Source organism: Mus musculus, chromosome 12 (assembly GCF_000001635.26).
Source record: "Mus musculus strain C57BL/6J chromosome 12, GRCm38.p6 C57BL/6J".
Taxonomy (NCBI): Eukaryota; Metazoa; Chordata; class Mammalia; order Rodentia; family Muridae; genus Mus; species Mus musculus.
Window position 1 is genome coordinate 37,148,506 of NC_000078.6, and position 27,798 is coordinate 37,176,303.

General features: G+C 37.8%; 1 protein-coding gene across 1 annotated transcript in view; it reads left to right on the forward strand.

Annotated features, from left to right (window-relative positions):
* Positions 1-27,798, forward strand: part of Meox2 (mesenchyme homeobox 2) — a 70,995-nt gene that overhangs the window by 39,966 nt on the left and 3,231 nt on the right. Inside the window, exon 2 of the mRNA NM_008584.4 lies at positions 18,811-18,983. Within this exon, the coding sequence (NP_032610.1) occupies positions 18,811-18,983 (173 nt within the window). The remainder of the gene's footprint in view (positions 1-18,810; positions 18,984-27,798) is intronic.

Genomic DNA, 27,798 nt, shown 5'->3' on the forward strand with positions numbered 1-27,798 from the left:
CCAAGAGGAGTAGACGGCAGGAATTAATCAAACTCAGGGGTGAAATCAACCAAGTGGAAACAAGAAGAACTATTCAAAGAATTAACCAAACGAGGAGTTGGTTCTTTGAGAAAATCAACAAGATAGATAAACCCTTAGCTAGACTCACTAAAGGGCACAGGGACAAAATCCTAATTAACAAAATCAGAAATGAAAAGGGAGACATAACAACAGATCCTGAAGAAATCCAAAACACCATCAGATCCTTCTACAAAAGGCTATACTCAACAAAACTGGAAAACCTGGACGAAATGGACAAATTTCTGGACAGATACCAGGTACCAAAGTTGAATCAGGATCAAGTTGACCATCTAAACAGTCCCATATCACCTAAAGAAATAGAAGCAGTTATTAATAGTCTCCCAACCAAAAAAAGCCCAGGACCAGATGGGTTTAGTGCAGAGTTCTATCAGACCTTCAAAGAAGATCTAATTCCAATTCTGCACAAACTATTTCACAAAATAGAAGTAGAAGGTACTCTACCCAACTCATTTTATGAAGCCACTATTACTCTGATACCTAAACCACAGAAAGACCCAACAAAGATAGAGAACTTCAGACCAATTTCTCTTATGAATATCGATGCAAAAATCCTCAATAAAATTCTCGCTAACCGAATCCAAGAACACATTAAAGCAATCATCCATCCTGACCAAGTAGGTTTTATTCCAGGGATGCAGGGATGGTTTAATATACGAAAATCCATCAATGTAATCCATTATATAAACAAACTCAAAGACAAAAACCACATGATCATCTCGTTAGATGCAGAAAAAGCATTTGACAAGATCCAACACCCATTCATGATAAAAGTTTTGGAAAGATCAGGAATTCAAGGCCCATACCTAAACATGATAAAAGCAATCTACAGCAAACCAGTAGCCAACATCAAAGGAAATGGAGAGAAGCTGGAAGCAATCCCACTAAAATCAGGGACTAGACAAGGCTGCCCACTTTCTCCCTACCTTTTCAACATAGTACTTGAAGTATTAGCCAGAGCAATTCGACAACAAAAGGAGATCAAGGGGATACAAATTGGAAAAGAGGAAGTCAAAATATCACTTTTTGCAGATGATATGATAGTATATATAAGTGACCCTAAAAATTCTACCAGAGAACTCCTAAACCTGATAAACAGCTTCGGTGAAGTAGCTGGATATAAAATAAACTCAAACAAGTCAATGGCCTTTCTCTATACAAAGAATAAACAGGCTGAGAAAGAAATTAGGGAAACAACACCCTTCTCAATAGTCACAAATAATATAAAATATCTTGGCGTGACTCTAACTAAGGAGGTGAAAGATCTGTATGATAAAAACTTCAAATCTCTGAAGAAAGAAATTAAAGAAGATCTCAGAAGATGGAAAGATCTCCCATGCTCATGGATTGGCAGGATCAACATTGTAAAAATGGCTATCTTGCCAAAAGCAATCTACAGATTCAATGCAATCCCCATCAAAATTCCAACTCAATTCTTCAACGAATTGGAAGGAGCAATTTGCAAATTTGTCTGGAATAACAAAAAACCTAGGATAGCAAAAAGTCTTCTCAAGGATAAAAGAACTTCTGGCGGAATCACCATGCCAGACCTAAAGCTTTACTACAGAGCAATTGTGATAAAAACTGCATGGTACTGGTATAGAGACAGACAAGTAGACCAATGGAATAGAATTGAAGATCCAGAAATGAACCCACACACCTATGGTCACTTGATCTTCGACAAGGGAGCCAAAACCATCCAGTGGAAGAAAGACAGCATTTTCAACAATTGGTGCTGGCACAACTGGTTGTTATCATGTAGAAGAATGCGAATCGATCCATACTTATCTCCTTGTACTAAGGTCAAATCTAAGTGGATCAAGGAACTTCACATAAAACCAGAGACACTGAAACTTATAGAGGAGAAAGTGGGGAAAAGCCTTGAAGATATGGGCACAGGGGAAAAATTCCTGAACAGAACAGCAATGGCTTGTGCTGTAAGATCGAGAATCGACAAATGGGACCTAATGAAACTCCAAAGTTTCTGCAAGGCAAAAGACACCGTCAATAAGACAAAAAGACCACCAACAGATTGGGAAAGGATCTTTACCTATCCTAAATCAGATAGGGGACTAATATCCAACATATATAAAGAACTCAAGAAGGTGGACTTCAGAAAATCAAATAACCCCATTAAAAAATGGGGCTCAGAACTGAACAAAGAATTCTCACCTGAGGAATACCGAATGGCAGAGAAGCACTTGAAAAAATGTTCAACATCCTTAATCATCAGGGAAATGCAAATCAAAACAACCCTGAGATTCCACCTCACACCAGTCAGAATGGCTAAGATCAAAAATTCAGGTGACAGCAGATGCTGGCGAGGATGTGGAGAAAGAGGAACACTCCTCCATTGTTGGTGGGAGTGCAGGCTTGTACAACCACTCTGGAAATCAGTCTGGCGGTTCCTCAGAAAACTGGACATAGTACTACCGGAGGATCCAGCAATACCTCTCCTGGGCATATATCCAGAAGATGCCCCAACAGGTAAGAAGGACACATGCTCCACTATGTTCATAGCAGCCTTATTTATAATAGCCAGAAGCTGGAAAGAACCTAGATGCCCCTCAACAGAGGAATGGATACAGAAAATGTGGTACATCTACACAATGGAGTACTACTCAGCTATTAAAAAGAATGAATTTATGAAATTCCTAGCCAAATGGATGGACCTGGAGGGCATCATCCTGAGTGAGGTAACACATTCACAAAGAAACTCACACAATATGTATTCACTGATAAGTGGATATTAGCCCCAAACCTAGGATACCCAAGATATAAGATATAATTTGCTAAACACATGAAACTCAAGGAGAATGAAGACTGAAGTGTGGACACTATGCCCCTCCTTAGATTTGGGAACAAAACACCCATGGAAGGAGTTACAGAGACGGAGTTTGGAGCTGAGATGAAAGGATGGACCATGTAGAGACTGCCATAGCCAGGGATCCACCCCATAATCAGCATCCAAACGCTGACACCATTGCATACACTAACAAGATTTTATTGAAAGGACGCAGATGTAGCTGTCTCTTGTGAGACTATGCCGGGGCCCAGCAAACACAGAAGTGGATGCTCACAGTCAGCTAATGGATGGATCATAGGGCTCCCAATGGAGGAGCTAGAGAAAGTAGCCAAGGAGCTAAAGGGATCTGCAACCCTATAGGTGGAACAACATTATGAGCTAACCAGTACCCCGGAGCTCTTGACTCTAGCTGCATATATATCAAAAGATGGCCTAGTCGGCCATCACTGGAAAGAGAGGCCCATTGGACTTGCAAACTTTATATGCCCCAGTACAGGGGAATACCAGGGCCAAAAAGGGGGAGTGGGTGGGCAGGGGAGTGGGGGTGGGTGGATATGGGGGACTTTTGGTATAGCATTGGAAATGTAAATGAGTTAAATACCTAATAAAAAATGGAAAAAAAAAAAAAGAATTCATTAACTGAGAAAATCCCTTCACACACAGTATCAGAGGTTGAGTATGGTGCAGCTGAGTCTCCCAAAGACTGGCTCCCTTTGTGCAGGAGAGTGGTGCCGAAGACGTGATCACAGAGAATTTCCTACTGTTATCAACAGACAAAGTTGGTGTTGGCTGCCAGAGCTAAACCCCCAGGTTGCTTGCAATTAAGAGCAATATTTTACCCTGTTACTTTTATGTATCATTTATAACTTTATATAATTTGACTTTGGTGTTAAGACTTTAAAGCAAAATACATATACAATTACATGGTTATTAATTTTCCAATGATTATTTTAGTGCCTAAAATAGCTAATACTTTTGAATAAAACTGTGAACAAATTGTATTTTTTTTTAAAAAATGTATATGTAGAATGGGCTTACAAATGCTGTGTTAATAACTATTTCTGATCTGAGTTTTAAAAAATTTATTGTTACTCAAACATTTTCTATGCCTTATTGTTTTCCTAAATCGATGCTGTTTTTGCTGGAATTTTTAAAAATAAGAAACACACACACACACAATCTCCTGTTTCTTGTATATAACAGATCTGGAGAAGAGTCAAGTTTCTTATAAAATATTCAGAGAAAATGAAACTTATTGTCCCAAGATGTCTTTTTTTTTCTATTGTTTCTTCATAATGTTTTTTTTTACTATTATTAATTATTCTATTCATGTACATCACAAATGATATCCCACTTCCCGGTTACCCCCTTCACCAATTCCCATCCCATGATATCCCACTTCCAGCTTACCCCTCCAACAACCCCCAATCCCACATCTGCCTCCCCCCTTTGTCTGTATGAGGGTGCTATCCCACCCACCCACACTCTCCAGCCCAACTGCTACTTTGGGGTATCCAACCTCCCCGGGACCAAGGACCTCCCTCCCATTGCAAGGCCATCCTCTGCTACATATGTATCTGGAGCCATAGATCTATCCAGGTATACACCTTGGTTGATGGTCTAGAGTTTGGGGCATCCAGTTTCTAGATAAATAAATAATAAGGCAAAAAATTATGACTGAAGGGAATTACAAAAATGCACTGTTTCACAGAATCAAGGCAAGTTGTAGTAGCCCTTTTAATATTCTAACAAATTAAGCTGTAAAGAAAAAAAAATTGTCCTGATCCCACTGGGTCTTGTAAAGTATCACCTCACTGGTTTTCCTGGAGAATCCTACAAACAAACAAACAAACAAACAAACAGGAAATAGTACAGAGATCCTGTTATGCCTCATCTGTTTTGCAAATTAAAGGAAATTCTATTGATCTTTGCATGATTCCTAGACTTTCAAGATGTGTCGGTTGACTTTCAGTTTAAAATTATCTTGCTACCTTAAAAAATGCTTTTTGTAGTTTCTGGTTCTATCAAATGTATAGTTTTCAAGGACCACAGCTTCAATTTATTATTAGGTCTTCTTTTACCTTAGCTATCCTCTATCCATGGATACTAACTGCTTCCAACATTCTGGCTCTGTTCTAAATGACTCACAAATTTACTTAAATTCTACGTTAGAGCTGAAGAATGGAATAATGGGTAAACAGTACACATGTAGCAGAGACTAGGCTTAAACTTTAAAGTCTATGACTTTGGTATCTTGACTGATCAAGAATCTGTTTGTACATTTTGCTATATTTAATATCATATTTTAATGGTGCCATTAGTCAATCTGTGTTAATGAGAAAAGGTAAACTATATTTAGGGAAGAATTTTGTGTCTGTGTTAAAAGATGACACCAGAGATGTAAAAATGCTATGTCATGGTAGTGCTGTCTCATGAGCCCTTCAGCCATACTTGAGGCCCATTTTTCTTTTTTAAATATAAAATAGATACTTTTCATTCGATATATTATGATATATGGCTTCCCCTTCCAGAATCTCTCCATGTCCCCACTAACCAAAATTTATAATTTTTGCCCTATCTCATAACAGTACAAACAGGCATCTAAAACTATAATAACAGTAAAATTAATTAAGATAAAATAAGACAAAACAACCAGAATGAGAGAAAACAAGCAGAAAAAAAATAAAGCCAAGAAAAGCACACGACACAGAGGTTTTCACACAGAGAAATACCTCAAAACCACAAAAGCACAAACCATAGCATATATGAAAAGGACATTTTCTCAGTGGTAAACACAGGAAACATAAAAAATAAATTCATCAACTCTGTTTCAAATCAATGTTTGTTTGTTAAATCAGTATTTGTTAGCTAAAAATATGCAGTCATCAAATAGTTGACTTCTAGTTAGCTATCATGTGCCTTTACATAGAGTGAAAACTTAATGATATGTAATCAAGTCCATTGACACTGCCTTGCTACTGAAGGAAGAGCCCAAGAAATTGGCATAGAATTTCTACTTTGATATTCAGTGTGAACACTGTTCTTATTTGATCCACCTTTTATATGTTAAAATTAGAAATTTTTAGATGTAGCCAATTAAAGGAATTTTCAAACAATAAACAATATTTTTACATAAGCATGTTCTATTTGCCACTTGTGACATACTAGAATCATATTTGTTGTTTACCTGAAGTACATATTATATTGAAAATTCCATGATTTGTCTGGATAGACTATGTGGGAGAATTTACCTGATGGCAGTATGTAGTTGTTAGATTTCCTTATATACTCTGAGTGCCTGATCCAGTCTGTCACTAAGACCTCTATTTTGAATGTGTTTGTTTCAGTGGAATTTAATCTGGAAAGAATGATCTATTTCTTTTTTTTTTTTTTTTTTTTCCATTTTTTATTAGGTATTTAGCTCCTTTACATTTCCAATGCTATACCAAAAGTCCCCCTTACCCACCCACCCCCACTCCCCTACCCACCCACTCCCCCCCTTTGGCCCTGGCGTTCCCCTGTACCGGGGCACACAAAGTCTGCGTGTCCAATGGGCCTCTCTTTCCAGTGATGGCCGACTAGGCCATCTTTTGATACATATGCAGCTAGAGTCAAGAGCTCAGGGGTACTGGTTAGTTCATAATGTTGTTCCACCTATAGGGTTGAAGATCCCTTTAGCTCCTTGGGTACTTTCTCTAGCTCCTCCATTGGGAGCCCTGTGATCCATCCATTAGCTGACTGTGAGCATCCACTTCTGTGTTTGCTAGGCCCCGGCATAGTCTCACAAGAGACAGCTACATCTGGGTCCTTTCGATAAAATCTTGCTAGTATATGCAATGGTGTCAGCGTTTGGATGCTGATTATGGGGTGGATCCCTGGATATGGCAGTCTCTACATGGTCCATCCTTTCATCTCAGCTCCAAACTTTGTTTCTGTAACTCCTTCCCTGGGTGTTTTGTTCCCACTTCTAAGGAGGGGCATAGTGTCCACACTTCAGTCTTCATTTTTCTTGAGTTTCATGTGTTTAGGAAATTGTATCTTATATCGTGGGTATCCTAGGTTTTGGGCTAGTATCCACTTATCAGTGAGTACATATTGTGTGAGTTCCTTTGTGATTGTGTTACCTCACTCAGGATGATGCTCTCCAGGTCCATCCATTTGGCTAGGAATTTCATAAATTCATTCTTTTTAATAGCTGAGTAGTACTCCATTGTGTAGATGTACCACATTTTCTGTATCCATTCCTCTGTTGAGGGGCATCTGGGTTCTTTCCAGTTTCTGGCTATTATAAATAAGGCTGCTATGAACATAGTGGAGCATGTGTCCTTCTTACCAGTTGGGGCTTCTTCTGGATATATGCCCAGGAGAGGTATTGCTGGATCCTCCGGTAGTACTATGTCCAATTTTCTGAGGAACCGCCAGACTGATTTCCAGAGTGGTTGTACAAGCCTGCAATCCCACCAACAATGGAGGAGTGTTCCTCTTTCTCCACATCCTCGCCAGCATCTGCTGTCACCTGAATTTTTGATCTTAGCCATTCTCACTGGTGTGAGGTGGAATCTCAGGGTTGTTTTGATTTGCATTTCCCTGATGATTAAGGATGTTGAACATTTTTTCAGGTGCTTCTCTGCCATTCGGTATTCCTCAGGTGAGAATTCTTTGTTCAGTTCTGAGCCCCATTTTTTAAGGGGGTTATTTGATTTTCTGAGGTCCACCTTCTTGAGTTCTTTATATATGTTGGATATTAGTCCCCTATCTGATTTAGGATAGGTAAAGATCCTTTCCCAGTCTGTTGGTGGTCTTTTTGTCTTATAGACAGTGTCTTTTGCCTTGCAGAAACTTTGGAGTTTCATTAGGTCCCATTTGTCAATTCTCGATCTTACAGCACAAGCCATTGCTGTTCTGTTCAGGAATTTTTCCCCTGTGCCCATATCTTCAAGGCTTTTCCCCACTTTCTCCTCTATAAGTTTCAGTGTCTCTGGTTTTATGTGAAGTTCCTTGATCCACTTAGATTTGACCTTAGTACAAGGAGATAAGTATGGATCGATTCGCATTCTTCTACATGATAACAACCAGTTGTGCCAGCACCAATTGTTGAAAATGCTGTCTTTCTTCCACTGGATGGTTTTGGCTCCCTTGTCGAAGATCAAGTGACCATAGGTGTGTGGGTTCATTTCTGGGTCTTCAATTCTATTCCATTGGTCCACTTGTCTGTCTCTATACCAGTACCATGCAGTTTTTATCACAATTGCTCTGTAGTAAAGCTTTAGGTCAGGCATGGTGATTCCACCAGAGGTTCTTTTATCCTTGAGAAGAGTTTTTGCTATCCTCGGTTTTTTGTTATTCCAGATGAATTTGCAAATTGCTCCTTCTAATTCGTTGAAGAATTGAGTTGGAATTTTAATGGGGATTGCATTGAATCTGTAGATTGCTTTTGGCAAGATAGCCATTTTTACAATGTTGGTCCTGCCAATCCATGAGCATGGGAGATCTTTCCATCTTCTGAGATCTTCTTTAATTTCTTTCTTCAGGGACTTGAAGTTTTTATCATACAGATCTTTCACTTCCTTCGTTAGAGTCACGCCGAGATATTTTATATTATTTGTGGCTATTGAGAAGGGTGTTGTTTCCCTAATTTCTTTCTCAGCCTGTTTATTCTTTGTGTAGAGAAAGGCCATTGACTTGTTTGAGTTAATTTTATATCCAGCTACTTCACCGAAGCTGTTTATCAGGTTTAGGAGTTCTCTGTTGGAATTTTTAGGGTCACTTATATATACTATCATATCATCTGCAAAAAGTGATATTTTGACTTCCTCTTTTCCAATTTGTATCCCCTTGATCTCCTTTTGTTGTCGAATTGCTCTGGCTAATACTTCAAGTACTATGTTGAAAAGGTAGGGAGAAAGTGGGCAGCCTTGTCTAGTCCCTGATTTTAGTGGGATTGCTTCCAGCTTCTCTCCATTTACTTTGATGTTGGCTACTGGTTTGCTGTAGATTGCTTTTATCATGTTTAGGTATTGGCCTTGAATTCCTGATCTTTCCAGAACTTTTATCATGAATGGGTGTTGGATCTTGTCAAATGCTTTTTCTGCATCTAACGAGATGATCATGTGGTTTTTGTCTTTGAGTTTGTTTATATAATGGATTACATTGATGGATTTTCGTATATTAAACCATCCCTGCATCCCTGGAATAAAACCTACTTGGTCAGGATGGATGATTGCTTTAATGTGTTCTTGGATTCGGTTAGCGAGAATTTTATTAAGGATTTTTGCATCGATGTTCATAAGAGAAATTGGTCTGAAGTTCTCTATCTTTGTTGGATCTTTCTGTGGTTTAGGTATCAGAGTAATAGTGGCTTCATAAAATGAGTTGGGTAGAATACCTTCTACTTCTATCTTGTGAAAAAGTTTGTGCAGAAGTGGAGTTAGATCTTCTTTGAAGGTCTGATAGAACTCTGCACTAAACCCGTCTGGTCCTGGGCTTTTTTTGGCTGGGAGACTATTAATAACTGCTTCTATTTCTTTAGGGGATATGGGACTGTTTAGAAGGTCAACTTGATCCTGATTCAACTTTGGTACCTGGTATCTGTCCAGAAATTTGTCCATTTCGTCCAGATTTTCCAGTTTTGTTGAGTATAGCCTTTTGTAGAAGGATCTGATGGTGTTTTGGATTTCTTCAGGATCTGTTGTTATGTCTCCCTTTTCATTTCTGATTTTGTTAATTAGGATTTTGTCCCTGTGCCCTTTAGTGAGTCTAGCTAAGGGTTTATCTATCTTGTTGATTTTCTCAAAGAACCAACTCCTCGTTTGGTTAATTCTTTGAATAGTTCTTCTTGTTTCCACTTGGTTGATTTCACCCCTGAGTTTGATTATTTCCTGCCGTCTACTCCTCTTGGGTGAATTTGCTTCCTTTTTTTCTAGGGCTTTTAGATGTGTTGTCAAGCTGCTAGTATGTGCTCTCTCCCGTTTTTTCTTGAAGGCACTCATAGCTATGAGTTTCCCTCTTAGAAATGCTTTCATTGTGTCCCAAAGGTTTGGGTACGTTGTGGCTTCATTTTCATTAAACTCTAAAAAGTCTTTAATTTCTTTCTTTATTCCTTCCTTGACCAAGGTATCATTGAGAAGAGTGTTGTTCAGTTTCCATGTGAATGTTGGCTTTCTGTTATTTATTTTGTTATTGAAGATCAGCCTTAGTGCATGGTGATCTGATAGGATACATGGGACAATTTCAATATTTTTGAATCTGTTGAGGCCTGATTTGTGACCTATTATGTGGTCAATTTTGGAGAAGGTACCATGAGGTGCTGAGAAGAAGGTATATCCTTTTGTTTTAGGGTAAAATGTTCTGTAGATATCTGTCAGATCCATTTGTTTCATCACTTCTGTTAGTTTCAGTGTGTCCCTGTTTAGTTTCTGTTTCCATGATCTGTCCATTGGTGAAAGTGGTGTGTTGAAGTCTCCCACTATTATTGTGTGAGGCGCAATGTGTGCTTTGAGCTTTACTCAAGTTTCTTTAGTGAATGTGGCTGCTCTTGTATTTGGAGCATAGATATTCAGAATTGAGAGTTCCTCTTGGAGGATTTTACCTTTGATGAGAATGAAGTGTCCCTCCTTGTCTTTTTTGATGACTTTGGGTTGGAAGTCAATCTTATCAGATATTAGGATGGCTACTCCTGCTTGTTTCTTCATACCATTTGCTTGGAAAATTGTTTTCCAGCCTTTCATTCTGAGGTAGTGTCTATCTTTTTCTCTGAGATGAGTTTCCTGTAAGCAGCAAAATGTTGGGTCTTGTTTGTGTAGCCAGTTTGTTAGTCTATGTCTTTTTATTGGTGAGTTGAGACCATTGATGTTAAGAGATATTAAGGAAAAGTAATTGTTGCTTCCTGTTATTTTAGTTGTTAAAGGTGGCATTCTGTTCTTGTGGCTGTCTTCTTTTAGGTTTGTTGAGGGATTACCTTCTTGTTTTTTCTAGGGCGTTGTTCCCGTTCTTGTATTGGTTTTTTTCTGTTATTATCCTTTGAAGGGCTGGATTCGTGGAGAGATAATGTGTGAATTTGGTTTTGTCGTGGAATACTTTGGTTTCTCCCTCTATGATAATTGAGAGTTTGGCTGGGTATAGTAGCCTGGGCTGCAGTTTGTGTTCTCTTAGTGTCTGTATAACATCTGTCCAGGCTCTTCTGGCTTTCATAGTCTCTGGTGAAAAATCTGGTGTAATTCTGATAGGCTTGCCTTTATATGTTACTTGACCTTTTTCCCTTACTGCTTTTAGTATTCTATCTTTATTTAGTGCATTTGATGTTCTGATTATTATGTGTCGGGAGGAATTTCTTTTCTGGTCCAGTCTATTTGGAGTTCTGTAGGCTTCTTGTATGTTCATATGCATCTCATTCTTTAGATTTGGGAAGTTTTCTTCAATAATTTTGTTGAAGATGTTTGCTGGACCTTTGAGTTGAAAATCTTCATTCTCATCCACTCCTATTATCCGTACGTTTGGTCTTCTTATTGTGTCCTGGATTTCCTGGATATTTTGAGTTAGGATCTTTTTGCATTTTCCATTTTCTTTGATTGTTGTGCCGATGTTCTCTATGGAATCTTCTGCACCTGAGATTCTCTCTTCCATCTCTTGTATTCTGTTGCTGATGCTCAAATCTATGGTTCCAGATTTCTTTCCTAGGGTTTCTATCTCTAGTGTTGCCTCGCTTTGAGTTTTCTTTATTGTGTCTACTTCCCTTTTTAGGTCTAGTATGGTTTTGTTCATTTCCATCACCTGTTTGTATGTTTTTTCCTCTTTTTCTGTAAGGACTTCTACCTGTTTGATTGTGTTTTCCTGTTTTTCTTTAAGGACTTGTAACTCTTTAGCAGTGTTCTCCTGTATTTCTTTAAGTGATTTATTAAAGTCCTTCTTGATGTCCTCTACCATCATCATGAGATATGCTTTTAAATCTAGGTCTAGGTTCTCAGGTGTGTTGGGGTTCCCTGGACTGGGCGAAGTGGGTGTGCTGGGTTCTGGTGATGGTGAGTGGTCTTGGTTCCTGTTAGTAAGATTCCTCCGTTTACCTTTCGCCATCTGGTAATCTCTGGAGTTAGTAGTTATAGTTGACTCTGTTTAGAGATTGTTCTTCTGGTGATTCTGTTACCGTCTATCAGCAGACCTGGGAGACAGATTCTCTCCTCTGAGTTTCAGTGCTCAGAGCACTCTCTGCTGGCAAGCTCTCTTACAGGGAAGGTGCGCAGATATCTTGTATTTGGACCTCCTCCTGGCCGAAGAAGAAGGCCCAAAACAGGACCTTTCTCAGACACTGTGTTGCTTTGGCAGTTCCCAGGTGGTACAGACTCTCACCTAAGCAGACTAAATTCCTAAGTTCCTTGGAGTCCCGGGACCAAGATGGCGACCGCTGCTGCTGTGGCTTAGGTCGCCTCCCCAGCCGGGCGGGCACCTGTCCTCGGGTCCGGAAGGTGGCCGGCTGTCCCCGGCCCACGCAGGGTGCTGCCTCAGCGCCTCTGTGCTTCCGCCTGTTCCAGAAGCTGTCAGGTTCTCTGGCGCACCCTCTCACCTGTTCAGACTAATTTCCTAAGTTCGGCGGGTCCCGGACCAAGATGGCGACCGCTGCTGCTGTGGCTTAGGTCGCCTCCCCAGCCGGGCGGGCACCTGTCCTCCGGTCCGGAAGGTGGCCGGCTGTCCCCGGCCCACACAGGGTGCTGCCTCAGCCCCTCTGTGCTTCTGCCTGTTCCAGAGGCTGTCAGGTTCTCTGGCGCACCCTCTCACCTGTTCAGACTAATTTCCTAAGTTCGGCAGGTCCCGGACCAAGATGGCGACCGCTGCTGCTGTGGCTTAGGTCGCCTCCCCAGCCGGGCGGGCACCTGTCCTCCGGTCCGGAAGGTGGCCGGCTGTCCCCGGCCCACACAGGGTGCTGCCTCAGCCCCTCTGTGCTTCCGCCTGTTCCAGAGGCTCTCAGGTTCTCTGGCGCACCCTCTCACCTGTTCAGACTAATTTCCTAAGTTCGGCGGGTCCCGGACCAAGATGGCGACCGCTGCTGCTGTGGCTTAGGTCGCCTCCCCAGCCGGGCGGGCACCTGTCCTCTGGTCCGGAAGGTGGCCGGCTGTCCCCGGCCCACACAGGGTGCTGCCTCAGCGCCTCTGTGCTTCCGCCTGTTCCAGAAGCTGTCAGGTTCTCTGATCTATTTCAAAATATCAATTGTTGTTAAGGTTTTTTTTTTAAATGCTAGTTTTGTGTAATATATGCCTTCATTTGGATTAACATCTAATCCTTTTCCTATACATTTGTTGTATTTTATTTTTGACAAATTAATTTTACACAATGTGTTTCATTGTGACATTTTCAGAGGCATAAGGTGTGTTAAATCATACTCCTCATTCTTTTAGGTTTACACTTTTTTAGGTTTGGTACTTTTATATCTGAGCATGCCTAAAGACATCATTGCAGATACAAAACACACACAACTATTATTACTCTTCTAACTGATTCCATGAGTTGTATAAATGAGCATGGAAAGTCAATACACAGAAGCACTGAGCGATGCTTTATTGATTTGAAGCTGGATTTCAATTAAACTAATCAGAGCAAACCATTCTCCATAAATAAAGCATGGGGAGGAATCCCAGCAGTTTGAGAATCCAGTCTACAGCAGCAGAAACAAAGGCACAGAAGGAAAATCTACATGATTCTTTTCTGTCGGCCTAGAAAAGAAGCAAAGCAGACACAAAGAAATTGTTCAATTTCATTAGTATTATAAGAATATAGTAAACTCACCATGAAGACTAGACAAAATGACAACTCAGAATCATGAAATAAGCTACACAGAGACATCTACTGACTGAGTTATAAAAGCAACTGGCCTGTCTGCCTCACATCAACGGAATTTATCAAGTTACTAAAAGAACAGGTACAAATTTTTCTAGAATGGCACTGCAAATTCATATGTTGTCTTATGTCATAAAAGAGCTAAGTTTCTTTTGCTCTATTAAGAGCTATGAATCAGAAGTGTCAGAATATTCTAGCCACTGCCAAGTCATGTACTATCTTAAACTTGTGAAAATACCCTTTCTTTCCCCATCTCTCTTAAGATGCAATAATACCACATGACTCCATTTGCTGGCCGACACAAGCTGGATAGGAGGTGTACTGGGGTTCATGGACACAGCTCTGAATTCTCTTTCAAAATCTGTCAGCATTTCTCCTTGTGCTAAAATGAACAGAGGATTCTTTGTATAGTTCTTTTTGTTTCTACTTGGTTGATTTCAGCCCTGAGTTTGATCATTTCCTGCCTTCTACTCCTCTTGGGTCTATTTGCTTCTTTTTGTTCTAGAGCTTTCAGTTGTGCTGTCAAGCTGCTAAATCAAAAGAATATACCTTCTTCTCAGCACCTCATGGTACCTTCTCCAAAAATGACTTTATAATTGGTCACAAAACAGACCTCAACAGATATAAGAAGACTGAAATAATCCTATGCATCCTAGCATATCATCACAGACTAAGGCTGATGATCTTCAATAACAATAAAAATAATAGAAAGGCCACATACACATGGATGCTGAACAAGCTCTACTCAATGATAACTTGGTTAAGGAAGAAATAAAGAAATTAAAGACTTTTAGGATTTAATGAAAATAAAGCCACAACATACCCCAACTTATGAGACACAATGAAAACAGTGCTAAGAGGAAAACTCATAGCTTTGAGTGCCTCCAAACAGAAACTGGAGAGAGCATACACTAGCAGCTTAATGGCACACCTGTCTTTTCTTTCACTCCCTCCTCATTTCTTCTTTCTTACCAGCTCCTCCTCCTCCTCCTCCTCCTCCTCCTCCTACTACTACTACTACTACTACTACTACTACTACCCCCCCCCCTTCTTCGATTATTTTATCCTTCTGTCTTAATTCCTGAGTCCTGGGATTGCAGTTTCATACCATCATCTCTGCCTTGTAACCAGAGGTGATTTGTTGTTGTTGTCCTTGTTTCATTCTTATTTAATTTTATTTAGACAGTCTCATTCTTAAGCCCTGACTAGAGTCCAGCTGGTGTCCATCCTGTGGCCTCAGCCCCTTCAGTAGTTCTGGAATTATAGATTTGAGTCCTGACATCCTAGGAATTCTTAATTGCAAACATCTTACCCAGAATGTGTACTAAATTGAATTTTGAATTAAGCAATTTAAAAGTTGTAGTGAGAAGATTCAGGTATTAAACATATGCCAAATTTCAATAAAGTGATTGTATAAGTATTCTGTATTTTTGGCTCTTTTATATTTTGTGTTGGTGTCTTAATGAAATCCTTCGCATTCAATATATTTGAAATGAATAACAACATTACTTTTGGTGTAAAGTTTTATCAACATATCTAATTCTTTTTTGGATTTTACATTATGTTTATGGCATAGAAAAGGAACCATTGAGTTGAATTCCTCCAATTAGAAGATACTACTTAGTGATAGGCAATGATTAAAATGAAAATGCTCACTAGTGCTTCCATACTCAAAGTGAAGGAACTTGGCAAAGCATGGGCAACAAAGAAAACAGAGCAAATACAAAAACTCAAGGGCGTAAGTGGAATGAAGGAATAGTTGCTGTATTCAAATTGTCCCAAATTCCTTTAACTGCAATCATCTTAAAATTACAAAGGAGACAGGAAGAAGCAAGATCCACTGTGTTACAATGCTTTCAGGTTTACTTGTGGACTGCAGTGAGGTGCCAAGGCAAAGTCGTTGCCTGCTCCAGGAAAGAAGCCATATCTAATGTGTGAGGACTTAGGTAGACATTTTTTAAATGCAAATTGTGAATTGTTTTCTAATCTAATTCACTTACTAAATTTGTATCAATTTAGGAATAAGCCTGTAGTGTTTCTTTGTGTAATTTCTCTCTGCTTCTGTCTTTCACATCCCTAGAAACAAAGTCAAACTTGGCTTCATTCATTATTTTCTTTTGGGTGCAAGCATAGATAAATTGATGTTGAGATAGTTTTGAAAATCAGAATTCTTTGTCATTCTAAACTAAAGTCTTTAACTTTAAATTTTTATGCACATGGTAAAATTATGGGTTATATATTCATCATGTTTTTATTTCTTAACTTACATTAAAAACCATTTTGTACTATTCATGAAAATATTGATATTTTATATTACTAGTCTTAAAAAAAATGATTGCCCTTGAACTATGTTTTGTACTGAAGAAGGGGAGGGAAATGTCACATGTAGAATTGTTCTAAACACTAGGCAGAAATGATCCTCAGAGGGCAGAGTCAATCCCACACAGAAAGAGCAGACTTCTTCAATTAACATACTCCCAGTAGCCAAATGTTAGGCCTGAAAACAGAAGTCAACATATCTTAGATGTAGCAAGAATGCAAAGGTGCACCCACCGGTACAGGAAAGTACCGGAAATGAAAAACTGTTGTAGAAATGCTGAGGCTGTGTTCATGGTGGTAGAGAAGAAAGGCACGTTCCAGATTCCCCTTTCCACACCTACCATTTGGCAAAGGATGTGGGAGGCTGGAGAAGATAGAGCTTTGCCTTAGTTGAAACAGCTGTGAAACATATGGAGGCTGATGTGAAATCTGCCAAAAGCCTCATCCAAACTTCCTAGCCATTTCTCCAGCAAGCAGGCTGTCAGGAGTGTGGTCATGCTAGGTCCCTTTGTGTTCGAGCTCCATAGCCTCAGTAATAGTGTCAGGCCTTGGTGCCTCCCCTTGAGCTGGAACCCTCAAGAGATTGGAGGCCCCAGGGAGTTTCGAGGTCAGGTGGGGTGAGGGGGGTGGCGACATTCATGTGGAGACAGGGGGTGGGGAGGAGGTATGGGATGTGGAACAGTCGGAGGGGTGGACGTGGAGGGGGGTAATAAAATATGGAGTGTAAAATAAATCAATCAATAAATAAATAAATAAATAAATTTAAATAAATAAATAGGCAGTCTGGAGATGATAGGGGACTCAGGATTAGCAAATAATTACTTTGATAATTTAAACTCAAGATTGTGGGAAACACACTCCAAAAGAAAGAGTTATAAGAACGAACATGTTTGTTTGTTTGTTTGTTTGCTTGTTTGTTTGTTTGTTTTAATGGAAGCTTAGGGGCATTGTGAGTTAATAGTACTGCAGAATTATATGTACCACCATTGAAAGTGTTCAGCATGTAAAGGGACAATGGTGTTACTTAACTCAATTGTCTTTCTTCTCTAAGAAGCATGTAGCTTTTCTTCAAGGTTAGCTTCAATTCAATGATGGTTTCTTCAATTACTGAAAATATGAATGTGCATATCTCACTTCCTTTTGCTTGACAGACTTCTCTTCCTTAGCAATTTAGCTTTGAGATTCAGTCGTTCCATAAATTGTGGATTGAAGTAGTGAATTATAACCAGATTTTTCTTTAAATCCATTCACTAGCTATATAAATCTACTGTTATATATTTCTACTCATAATGGCTGTATGTATAAATGTATCACATGTTTTGTGTCTATGTGATATATTTATGAAATACTCTGGAATATTTCAAAAGCTAGAGGAGATCAATGTCAAAGAAAGAAAAAATAAATACAAGTTAATAGGAAGTTAATAGGCTTTTCCCAATGTGAGTTTGTTCATTCATGCTTACATATGGGAATGTGTGAACTGTGAGTCACTCAAATCGAACTCCTCATGAAGAAAAACTTGCTGCTTTGCTGTTAGTTTCCAGAGTTGCTTATCTGAATGGAAAATACCATTGTCTCCGTATAAATAACCACCAGCCAATACCTCAGTGAGAGTAGCTGCAAGCTGGCAAAACTCTTTTGTTTCATGTGAGCGTGGAGAGATTTAGAAGAAGGACTTGAAAACTAAATATTCCATGATGTGACTTTGTTGCTTGCCAGAATAGCCCACAGGGTGAAAAATTGGATTACTTGGAAATTTTATTTACATCATGCCAGAACAGCTCAAAGCTACAACAGTGTGACTACCGACAAATATTTGGGTTAAAAACAAGTGTTTGGTGAGCTCTAGTTTCTACTTGGAACCAGGTATGTTATCTTCATGTAAACATGCCTACTTAGGAGCTGGCAACTGTTATAAACTCTTTTAGTCCCAGTGGCATCCTAAAGGGTAATCAGGCTGTATGTCACAAAACATGCTTTGACCTGGATTGAAGACTATTCCTTGCCCAGCTTAGATGGGAATCCCAGCCAATATGGAGTGTAAGTGACAATTTGAAGAAGTGGACATAAGTAATGACCAGCCAGGGAAAACTACTATATCACCTATTACAGTAAAGGGAGGAACCAACGTGCCAAGAAGTTGGTGAGAGCCCACTGCTATTCCTGCTGCTCTGAGAAATCCATACCTGGTCAGCTTAGATTTGAGCAAGAGTGAATCCAAAATTATTTACCTTAAAATTTCCTGTCTGGTGGGTTTCCATTTTATTTCTACAATTGTTTTCTGATGATGATTTGGTTTATTTTATTGTCACGGTATCACTTTAGAATGTAAAAACCATGTTCATAGTTTGTAGATGTATGAATAACATTACCAATTATGTTATGAGTTATCAGAAAGCCAATATATATACTCTTATGGATTTATAATTTGCAAATAAAAATTCTGCTACTCAATGATTAATCTTTTGTTCAGCAAAATGACAAAATTTTATATGTGATATTTGATTGAAAGACATATATATACATATATACATATGTGTGTGATATATATATATATATATATATATATATATATATATATATATATATATATGGGAGAGAGAGAGAGAGAAGAGAAACCTATCTCACTCTGGAGATGTGTGATCTGTTTTAATGTCTTTGCTCACTGTCAGTCCTGTCTAGCAAAGCACTTGGAGAAGTAATTATTCAGTGACTGTGAATAGTATGGTTGCACACTTTTGCATGACTGTGTTAACACCAATCTTCTTGCACTTTCCCCCCAGATTCCCAGGAAGGAAACTACAAGTCAGAAGTGAACAGCAAACCTAGGAAGGAAAGAACAGCTTTTACCAAAGAGCAAATCAGAGAACTAGAGGCAGAATTTGCCCATCATAATTATCTGACCAGACTGAGAAGATATGAGATAGCAGTGAATCTAGACCTCACTGAAAGACAGGTAACGTGGGTGTTTTTATTGCCCGGACTTTTATTTTGTTATATAGCTCAGCAATCTTCATTTAACATTTGAATTGTCCAGACCTATGGTTTGCAATTACCAATTAGAAATCTCCACTATTCAATGATTAAACCTTTGTTTATCAAAATGAAAAAAATAGATATTTAAATGAAAGGTGCATTTACTGAGTTTTAAAAAGGAATGCTTTGTGATGTTGATACTCCCCTGTTTACTTTAAAAACACAGTTTGTTTTAAATAATGTGGGCAAATGGTGAAATACTTCCTGTGTTTATATTTAAGCACTCCTCATTTGGTGCAATAAAAGGTTAGTTGTCTGTACAGGTCAGAATAGGCCATGCCATGTTGCAATAGAACATTAACCTTTAAAACTAAATAGCATAAAAAACCTAAACAACTCTTGATAGTTTATTTTCTACACATAGTTTACAAAGCCAGAGCTCACTGTCCTTGGACTCTCAGCATGTGGTGCTGTTGGTAACCACAGGAGGTGATAAAGAATTGGCAGGTCACTGACTTTGAAATGCATTCATCTGGAAATGACTCCTACCCCTCCATTTATTCTCACATGTTTTGAAATAATCAGGGTTGTAGCATATGTTCAAAAGACAGGGCAGTGATTGGCAGCAAATATGCACATATCATTGGAAAATATTCTCTATTAATCAAAATACTTTAAAATGGTTGTTTCTTCTGGGAATTCAATAGTCTGCTATCAACTCAAACAATGCTTTAAGCAGTTCAGTTAATGAGAACTAAATGAGATAAATTATTCTATAGATGCCTTTACTGGATTTTACTTGGATGGAAAATAACTTGTTCTGTTAGCACTCAGAGAGTACTTTCTGTATAAATTCATATTTAGGAGAATCCAACCTGCAGATGGTTAACAGTCTTGATAGCTAGAGAAACATTCCTGAAAGGCAAATGCAAACATCTTTATGGACAGTGCTCATTATACCAGGCGCTATTAGGGCAAGAGTTTTACTTCCTCTCTCACTGTACATTCCTCCTCCAGAAGTCCCACTGGGACCAGGGAAATACCAACAGGGTGTGGACAAATGACTACAAGGCTTATGATAGCAAGTAATTTTTTTATATAGTTTCTTAAATCATATTCTTCCTTCCTGCTAATTTTTATATTTCATCTTCTGTGGGTTATTTCTGGTTAGAGAAAATATACAAAGGGAAACTTTTATGTGGTTTTATTTATTGGCAGTTTATATTTTATTAAATATTATGACTAGTTCCTGAGCTCTGGAGTAGCACATTTTCTTTACCCAATTCACACACAAAGTTTCCTCTATGATTGTGTAGCATTTGGCACTTCAGAAAGCAGAATCTAAAATCTGTATCATCAGATAGCTGGTCTGCTTTTATGTGTTTATCTGGGAATAGAAAATTAAAGAAAAGACAAAGTTACACATTAGTTTATGTAGAAACCAAGAATTCCAGGAAAGACCCTCATGTTTTAGAAAATTGGAAACTAGGGTTGACTTCCCACCTATATAATAATGGACATCGTACTGAGCTCTTGCCAAGAACAAAGGCAAAGCTCTCTGCTTATTCAGCGTGGTGGACCATCGTATTTAACCATCTGGTCAGAGAAAACCAGTTTCATACTTGAATAAGAGCATATTAATTTTAAAAGAGGTTCTGTAAACTAATGGAAATGAGGAATATACATTCAATAATTATTCTTTCTACCTGACTTGATATAATGATATTATATGCAACAGTTATATATATATATATATATATATATATATATATATATATATATATATATATACCCTATTTCAAATCATAATGTTTTTCAATATCACTTCGATTTTAAGTCAGCTTGTCTTTGCTGTGTAGTGGACTTTCTCTAGTATTAATGCTTTCACAAAACAATCTACACTATGTTTATTTACAAGTTTTTGTGTCTGGGTTTTATAATGGTTTTCCCAGCATTTTCTACACCCATCGCAGAACTTCAGTGTTTGATCCAGTGCTAAACGCTGTCTGAAGCTACTCAGGGACAGTTGGTCTTCTAATCAGCCTACCTAGGGTTCTTCAGAGTGGAACAAATGCTCCCAGGAACACTGAGAAGAAATTGCATCCTGTAAGGGTTCCTTAAGCTTTGTTTATCCCATATTTACCAATGTTTCATGTTCAAAGCCATCCACCCAACCAAGATTAGTGCAAAGACAAAAGTCGTTAGAAGTCATTCTGGGGTATTGCAGCAATGCTGTTACAAAAACAAAACAAAACAAAAAGCAGAAAATAAAAATAAATAAGTAAACAAACAAACAAAAACCGAGAGAAATACTCAAGTTCCCAAATAATTAACTCTGGGTTGTGCATCTTGTTTCCTATTTGGCCCATTTCTTCTGGCAGTCGCAAGTTAACTGAAAGGATAATGTGTTCATTAGAATTCAAATTCTTTTTTTAATTAGATATTTTCTTCATTTATATTTCAAATGCTATCCTGAAAGTCCCCTATACCCTACCCCACCCTGCTCCCCAACCCACCCACTCCCGCTTCATGGCCCTGGCATTCCTCTGTACTGGGGCATATACTTTTTTTTTTTCATATTTATCAATCAGATTCTTTGTTATGAGCCTTCTTCAGGTCAGTTATTTACTAAATAATCAAATACACTGCTACTGAGTTCAAGTTATCACTCTCTTCAAAAGGGAACTGATATAATATAAATGATTTATGCAATTTGAAAAGTATATATTTAACAGGTCATTAGTATATCCTTATAGTATTGTTATTCAATTATATTATTTATGATATTACACATATTGTATGATTTACCCTGGAGCATATTCTTAACCAATACCAAATATTTAGAGAAACAAGATACCAAATTTTAAATGAAAAAAAGAAAATAAAAGGAATGTTAAGGATTGGCCACTTAGAAGTTTATTTTCTTATATTAGTAAAACCTGTTTGGGATACAAATGGAAGGAAGCATGTTTCTCTTATCCATCATGATGGAAACAAAAGAATTTTTAGCAGAGGCTGAACAAGACAGCTACATGGTGGGGCCTATTCATGGCATGTTGGATCAATACATTGGTAAAACAAATATTTTTGAACTGGGGGCTAGAAAGAAAATCCTGTCAGAAAAAGGTAGAAAGCCAGTGCTGTAGCTCACAGGACAGGAAAGGTGAACACATGTTAGTGAATTTAACTATGGACACGGAGGAGAATGTTTCAAGTTGTAGCAAATGTTAAGATTTTATTCCTATATGTTTATGTTTATCTACTGTCTCAAATTACTAAATTTTAGTAATTTACTTTTGTTTCATGTGATGAATTTATTGTGCCAATTTCATCTGAATAAAGCACACACAATTGAGTCAATAATCAATTTTTCTATTTTTGTGGTACTAAAGAAAAATTTCTCTAAAATTTTGGGGAGTCATTCCCAGTGAAATATTATTGATTTTTAATTTTGGAGCTTGAGCTTTTATAATGTCATTATCTATAGACTCATAAGATGCCATGAAAACCCATGTTCCTTAAAATCGGATGCAATGTTTTTCAGTTCATTTTTGCATCTACAAGAAAATACAGTAGACCAGATTACTAAAACCACTTGAATTAATTTCTTACCATTTCAGAAAATTGAAGTCCAAGATCAAAGTAATGCAGGGGGTGGTGGCAGGACGGGAGTTGGGTTTCTTCTCACTCTGGATCTATGTGGCTGAAGGGCTAGCTAGCTCTCTGAAAATACTACTATAACGTTAATCTGAGAAATGGAAAGTAATTCATATGAGAATTAATTAAAAGAGCAATTACCTTTATGCAGTAATATTTCAAAGACCCCACTTCTAATGGCATCATATTGAGCATATTGAGGATTTCTGTGTATAAACTGGGAGAGAGCAACTGTTCAGGCTGCAATATAAATATCCTATCACTTCAACAGTGCTGTGATTTCAGCAAAACGAATTCAGTGTGCCATCCACATCTTGACACATATACTCTTACAAACCTTTGTTTCAATTGTACCTCTGTGTTTTCTTCATTTCTTCTATATGAATTAGTTTTACATATTTTAAATTGAAATAAAATTTAGAAAAAAACTGAAATATGTTAAAAACCTATCTAAACATACATTGTTTAATATTTATCCTAATTTAATTGCATTTGTTAAATATACTTTTTTCTTGATTTTGATAGAAGCTTTCAGTACTCAAATACAGATAAATAATTCACTAAAATAAGTAGAGAGAAAACTAATATTTAGACTCATAGCAGAATTATTTGGATAAATAATTAATTTTTAAACCTACTATGCAATCAGGTGAATCTTTGCTGTGCTTTAATATTAAATTTTTCTGTGACTGACAATAAAATGAGTACTTGTGCAATAGATAAAGATAATTTTGCTATATTTATGTCACTGCTTAATATATGAGTCACATATTATAGAAAGACACATGTATGTTTTTATAAAGGTTTTCAACAATGCTAGGTATTATCTTAGAAAAATGTGAGGTATATTAAATTCTAAAACATCTCTAAGCAAGTTAAGTTCACATTTCCTGCCTGAGAAGCTTTATAAAATCTCCTAAATGAGTTTCATATTTACACACACACACACACACACACACACACACACACACACACACACACACTTCTTCCATAGATAAATGTCAAGGGACTCTCTAGTTGCATAGAGTATAGATTTTACATTTATCTTTCAACTCTTTTTTTTTAATAGTTCTTGCTTTCTAGGATTTTTGTTATTCCAGATGAATTTGCCAATTGCCTTTTTTAAAAAAATATTTTTAATTAGGTATTTTCCTCATTTACATTTCCAATGCTATCCCAAAAGTCCAGCATACCCCCCCCCACTCCCCTACCCACCCACTCCCACTTTTTGGCCCTGGCGTTCCCCTGTACTGGGGCATATAAAGTTTGCATGACCAATGGGCCCCTCTTTCCAATGATGGATGGCCGACTAGGCCATCTTTTGATACATATGCAGCTAGAGACAAGAGCACCGGGGTACTGGTTAGTTCATATTGTTGTTCCACCTATAGAGTTGCAGTTCCCTTTAGCTCCTTGTGTACTTTCTCTAGCTCCTCCATTGGGGGCCCTGTGATCCATCCAATAGCTGACTGTGAGCATCCACTTCTGTGTTTGCTAGGCCCCGGCATAGTCTCACAAGAGACAGCTCTATCTGGGTCCTTTCAGCAAAATCTTGCTAGTGTATGCAATGGTGTCAGCGTTTGGAAGCTGATTATGGGATGGATCCCTGGATATGGCAGTCTCTAGATGGTCCATCCTTTTGTCTCAGCTCCAAACTCCGTCTCTGTAACTCCTTCCATGGGTGTTTTGTTCCCAATTCTAAGAAGGGGCAAAGTGTCCAAACTTTGGTCTTTGTTCTTCTTGAGTTTCATGTGTTTTGCAAATTGTATCTTATATCTTGGATATTCTAAGTTTCTGTGCTAATATCCACTTATCAGTGAGTAACCTTTCAACTCTTTTCAGCATTAAGGAGGCCAACTTTCCAATGTAATATTATTTGACAAATAGCTCTTAGATAAAATTAGTTTACATTATATAAGAATGATGACTTTATCACAAAGTTGTAGTTCTATTTCATAATCTTGTTTTGTAGGGCAGTAATATGGTTAGTAATCCTACTGCTTCTCATTTACAGCTAGTTGTTCTTGATATAACCTCATGTTTTCTTCAAGATCAACAGTGGCAGGGCTATTTGGGACATTTTACAGATCCAACATAAAGATCTCCATATCAAAAGTATTTTAAGCTGTACAAACTTATTCTTTGTTTCTGTGTCTGTCCAGATATAGGTAGACAAATTTCCTGCCAGACTTTTAGTATCATGTAATGGAAAGAAAGGGAGACCGCAGCAGTAAGGCTGAACTAAATTACTGGAAATGAGACATTTTATAGAGTGTACGCTATCAAATATAGGAGTGGAGATACTTCCACTTCACAGAGCTGAACAGGGGTTCAATATTGCAGTCTTGTAGATAAGCTGAAAGTGCTTGAGTCAGCACATTGAATTCATGGCCTCTCTGCTGAGATAAGGGCAAATGACACCTACTTGAACTAGGTTTCATTGAAGTGAGAGACATTTGATATTCATTGCATGAATATCATTAATAGCCTATATCATTAGTAGCCTAATGCTGTGTATCATTAATAGCCTAATGCTGTGTATTTTTATTAATACACGATATATTTTTAATTAATATAAGAATTATTTTTATACCAGATATACACATTTTAGCCCTTTATATTTAATTTTTTATATATACTTCCTCAGCACATCTTTATTAATGTGTTTAGCTATTTTGGTGATTTGTTTTCATGGTTAGACAAATTGTCTATGAGAGACCATGTAGGACGACCTACATAGCCAGTGGTTTAGAATGCACTGCCCACCTTAGTCCAGCAGTATTTAAGTCACTTAAGATAAGTAGAATGCCCAAAGCCTTTTTGTATGCCAGCTATTTTAAGAGGCCAAACATGATTTGACTTCACCTAGAACAGTAGTTTTCAACCTGATGGGTGTGACCCCAATGGGAATTGAATGATCATTTCCAAGGGGTCACCATAGGCCATCAGAAACATAGATATTTTATATTACAATTCATAAAAGTAGACAAATACCAGTTATGAGGTAGCAACAAAAATAATTTGTGGTTGTGGGTCACCATAGTATGAAGGAAGTATTAAAGGGTGGTGGCTGTAGGAAAGTTGAGAACCACGAAGCTAGGAAAATGACTGTGGGATGGAATGGACTATAAACTGTGGTAAGAATGGGACTTTAAAGAGGATTTTTATTTGCAAATTAAGAGACATTTCTTTTAATTCTCCGGGATAATGAAGGCTCACATAAATTAACCAAAATTTTAATTTTGTTAAATTGGATCCTAGTACATTTTCAATAGTATAATTTTTTTTAACTACAAAATGAGGAGTTCTTTTATTTTTGATTAAGGTTTTACTCAGATGATGATCAGCAGTAGCTTTATCGGATTTAGTACATGTATTTTGGTGTGTGTGTGTGTGTGTGTGTGTGTGTGTGTGTGTGTAAGATGCAGTTGTGTTTACAAGTCAAAGGTTACCGAGGAGGGACTCTATTTCTTGCTTCTCTGGTAGTTTGCTTTTCACACAGTATGCCGTTTGACAGTGGATGAGAAAAGTTAAATTTGCTTTGTTCAAAAATATGAGAGATAGTAAACTTCTTTGACACATTAAAATGAATGAAAGCATAAACAGAGAAAATGCAAGATTCAGAACAAAAGTTACAGAGCCAGAGGTTCATCAGCTCTGTGCTAAAGCAAAGGGGGCGCTGGTCTTCAATCTTAGAGGCATTTTAACCCTCTTCTCACATTTTGCTCCCCAACAAGTCATAGCAGAGAGTACAGACAGTTACTGATGCAAGATGCTTTTAGATAGGGCAGAACCCCTTCTTTGAACAAGATGTAACCTTGTCTGTACCAACAAAATGCAGAATGCGCAGTTCTTTTCTTCTTTTTTCTTTTTTAGTTTAGAATTTTTGTGGTTCCAGTTCTCTAGTTTCGATGCTGATGATACCACTGACCTACTGATTGGTGCCTCCGTGAGCCTATTAATGTTGTGTGCATCAGATTAGCTACTTTGGCCAAATTTAGTCACTAAAAATTGCATTATTCAGTTTGAAATTGTATTTCTGAAATATTCATTGAATAGTTTCTCATCATAAAGATATGACTCAACATTTGTCAAATAATGGATAATGCTGTTTCAATTGCCCAGACAATAATGAAAATAGAATATTAAGTCCACAAATTCGAGCTGTTATAAGACATCTGGATAGGGTACTGAAATTTTAATTTTTGGTGCAGATGTTTAGCATTTTGTCTGTTTTTCTCTTCACAAGGCAGACATTTGTGGTGTTATATAAACATGAATTATAATTTATTGATATTTCAATGATCAGCAGGACTGTAGATACCTTGGAAATGAACACTTCAAATTTATATTTAATTTTCTTTCTTTGTGGCCTCCTATGGACCAAGAAGACAATTGTGTGTTCAGAATTGTCATGAAGATGAGTTAACAAGCCAAGTGAGAAACTGAGAGTCAGTTTAATCTTCAATTAATTTTGTGGCGTGGCAACACAGCCATGTGTGCTCTGCAAGTCAATGCAGACAGAGCTCAGTACCCTTCCCTCTACCATTGTGAAAATAAAACTCCCAACAGAAACTATCAATAGCAGCAGCTACAACAGCAAACATTTAAAGAAAATCTTTAAATATGAAGCTAACACAGTCTCTTACATAACAAAAGCTTCAACTACAGTCAGTGATTAATAAATACATTATTCACGAATATCTACTGCACACAGGCACTTTTCTGATGAGGGTTGAGAAATGCATTGGTCTATAATTATAACAATAAATCATTAAGAGTTGCTTTGGTCAATACACAATAACTCAAATACAAACATTTCTCTCTGTCATACACACACACACAAACAGAGAGAGAGAGAGAGGGAGAGACAGAGACAGAGAGACAGAGAGACAGAGAGAAAGACAGAGACAGAGAGAGAGAGAGTGACAGAGAGAGAGAGATGCAAACACAAAGACGAAGAAAAGTTGAGCAGAAACCCCTGTTTCACTGAAATGACAGAATGTTAAGCTTGCAAAGGTAATTATCCAGAGCAGTAGTATAATTATGTATAGGAATTATACCACAGGAAAATAGTGTGGTATTTACAAACCTAATTACATCAAGTAGGTGGATGATGGTAATTATATTAGTGAAGT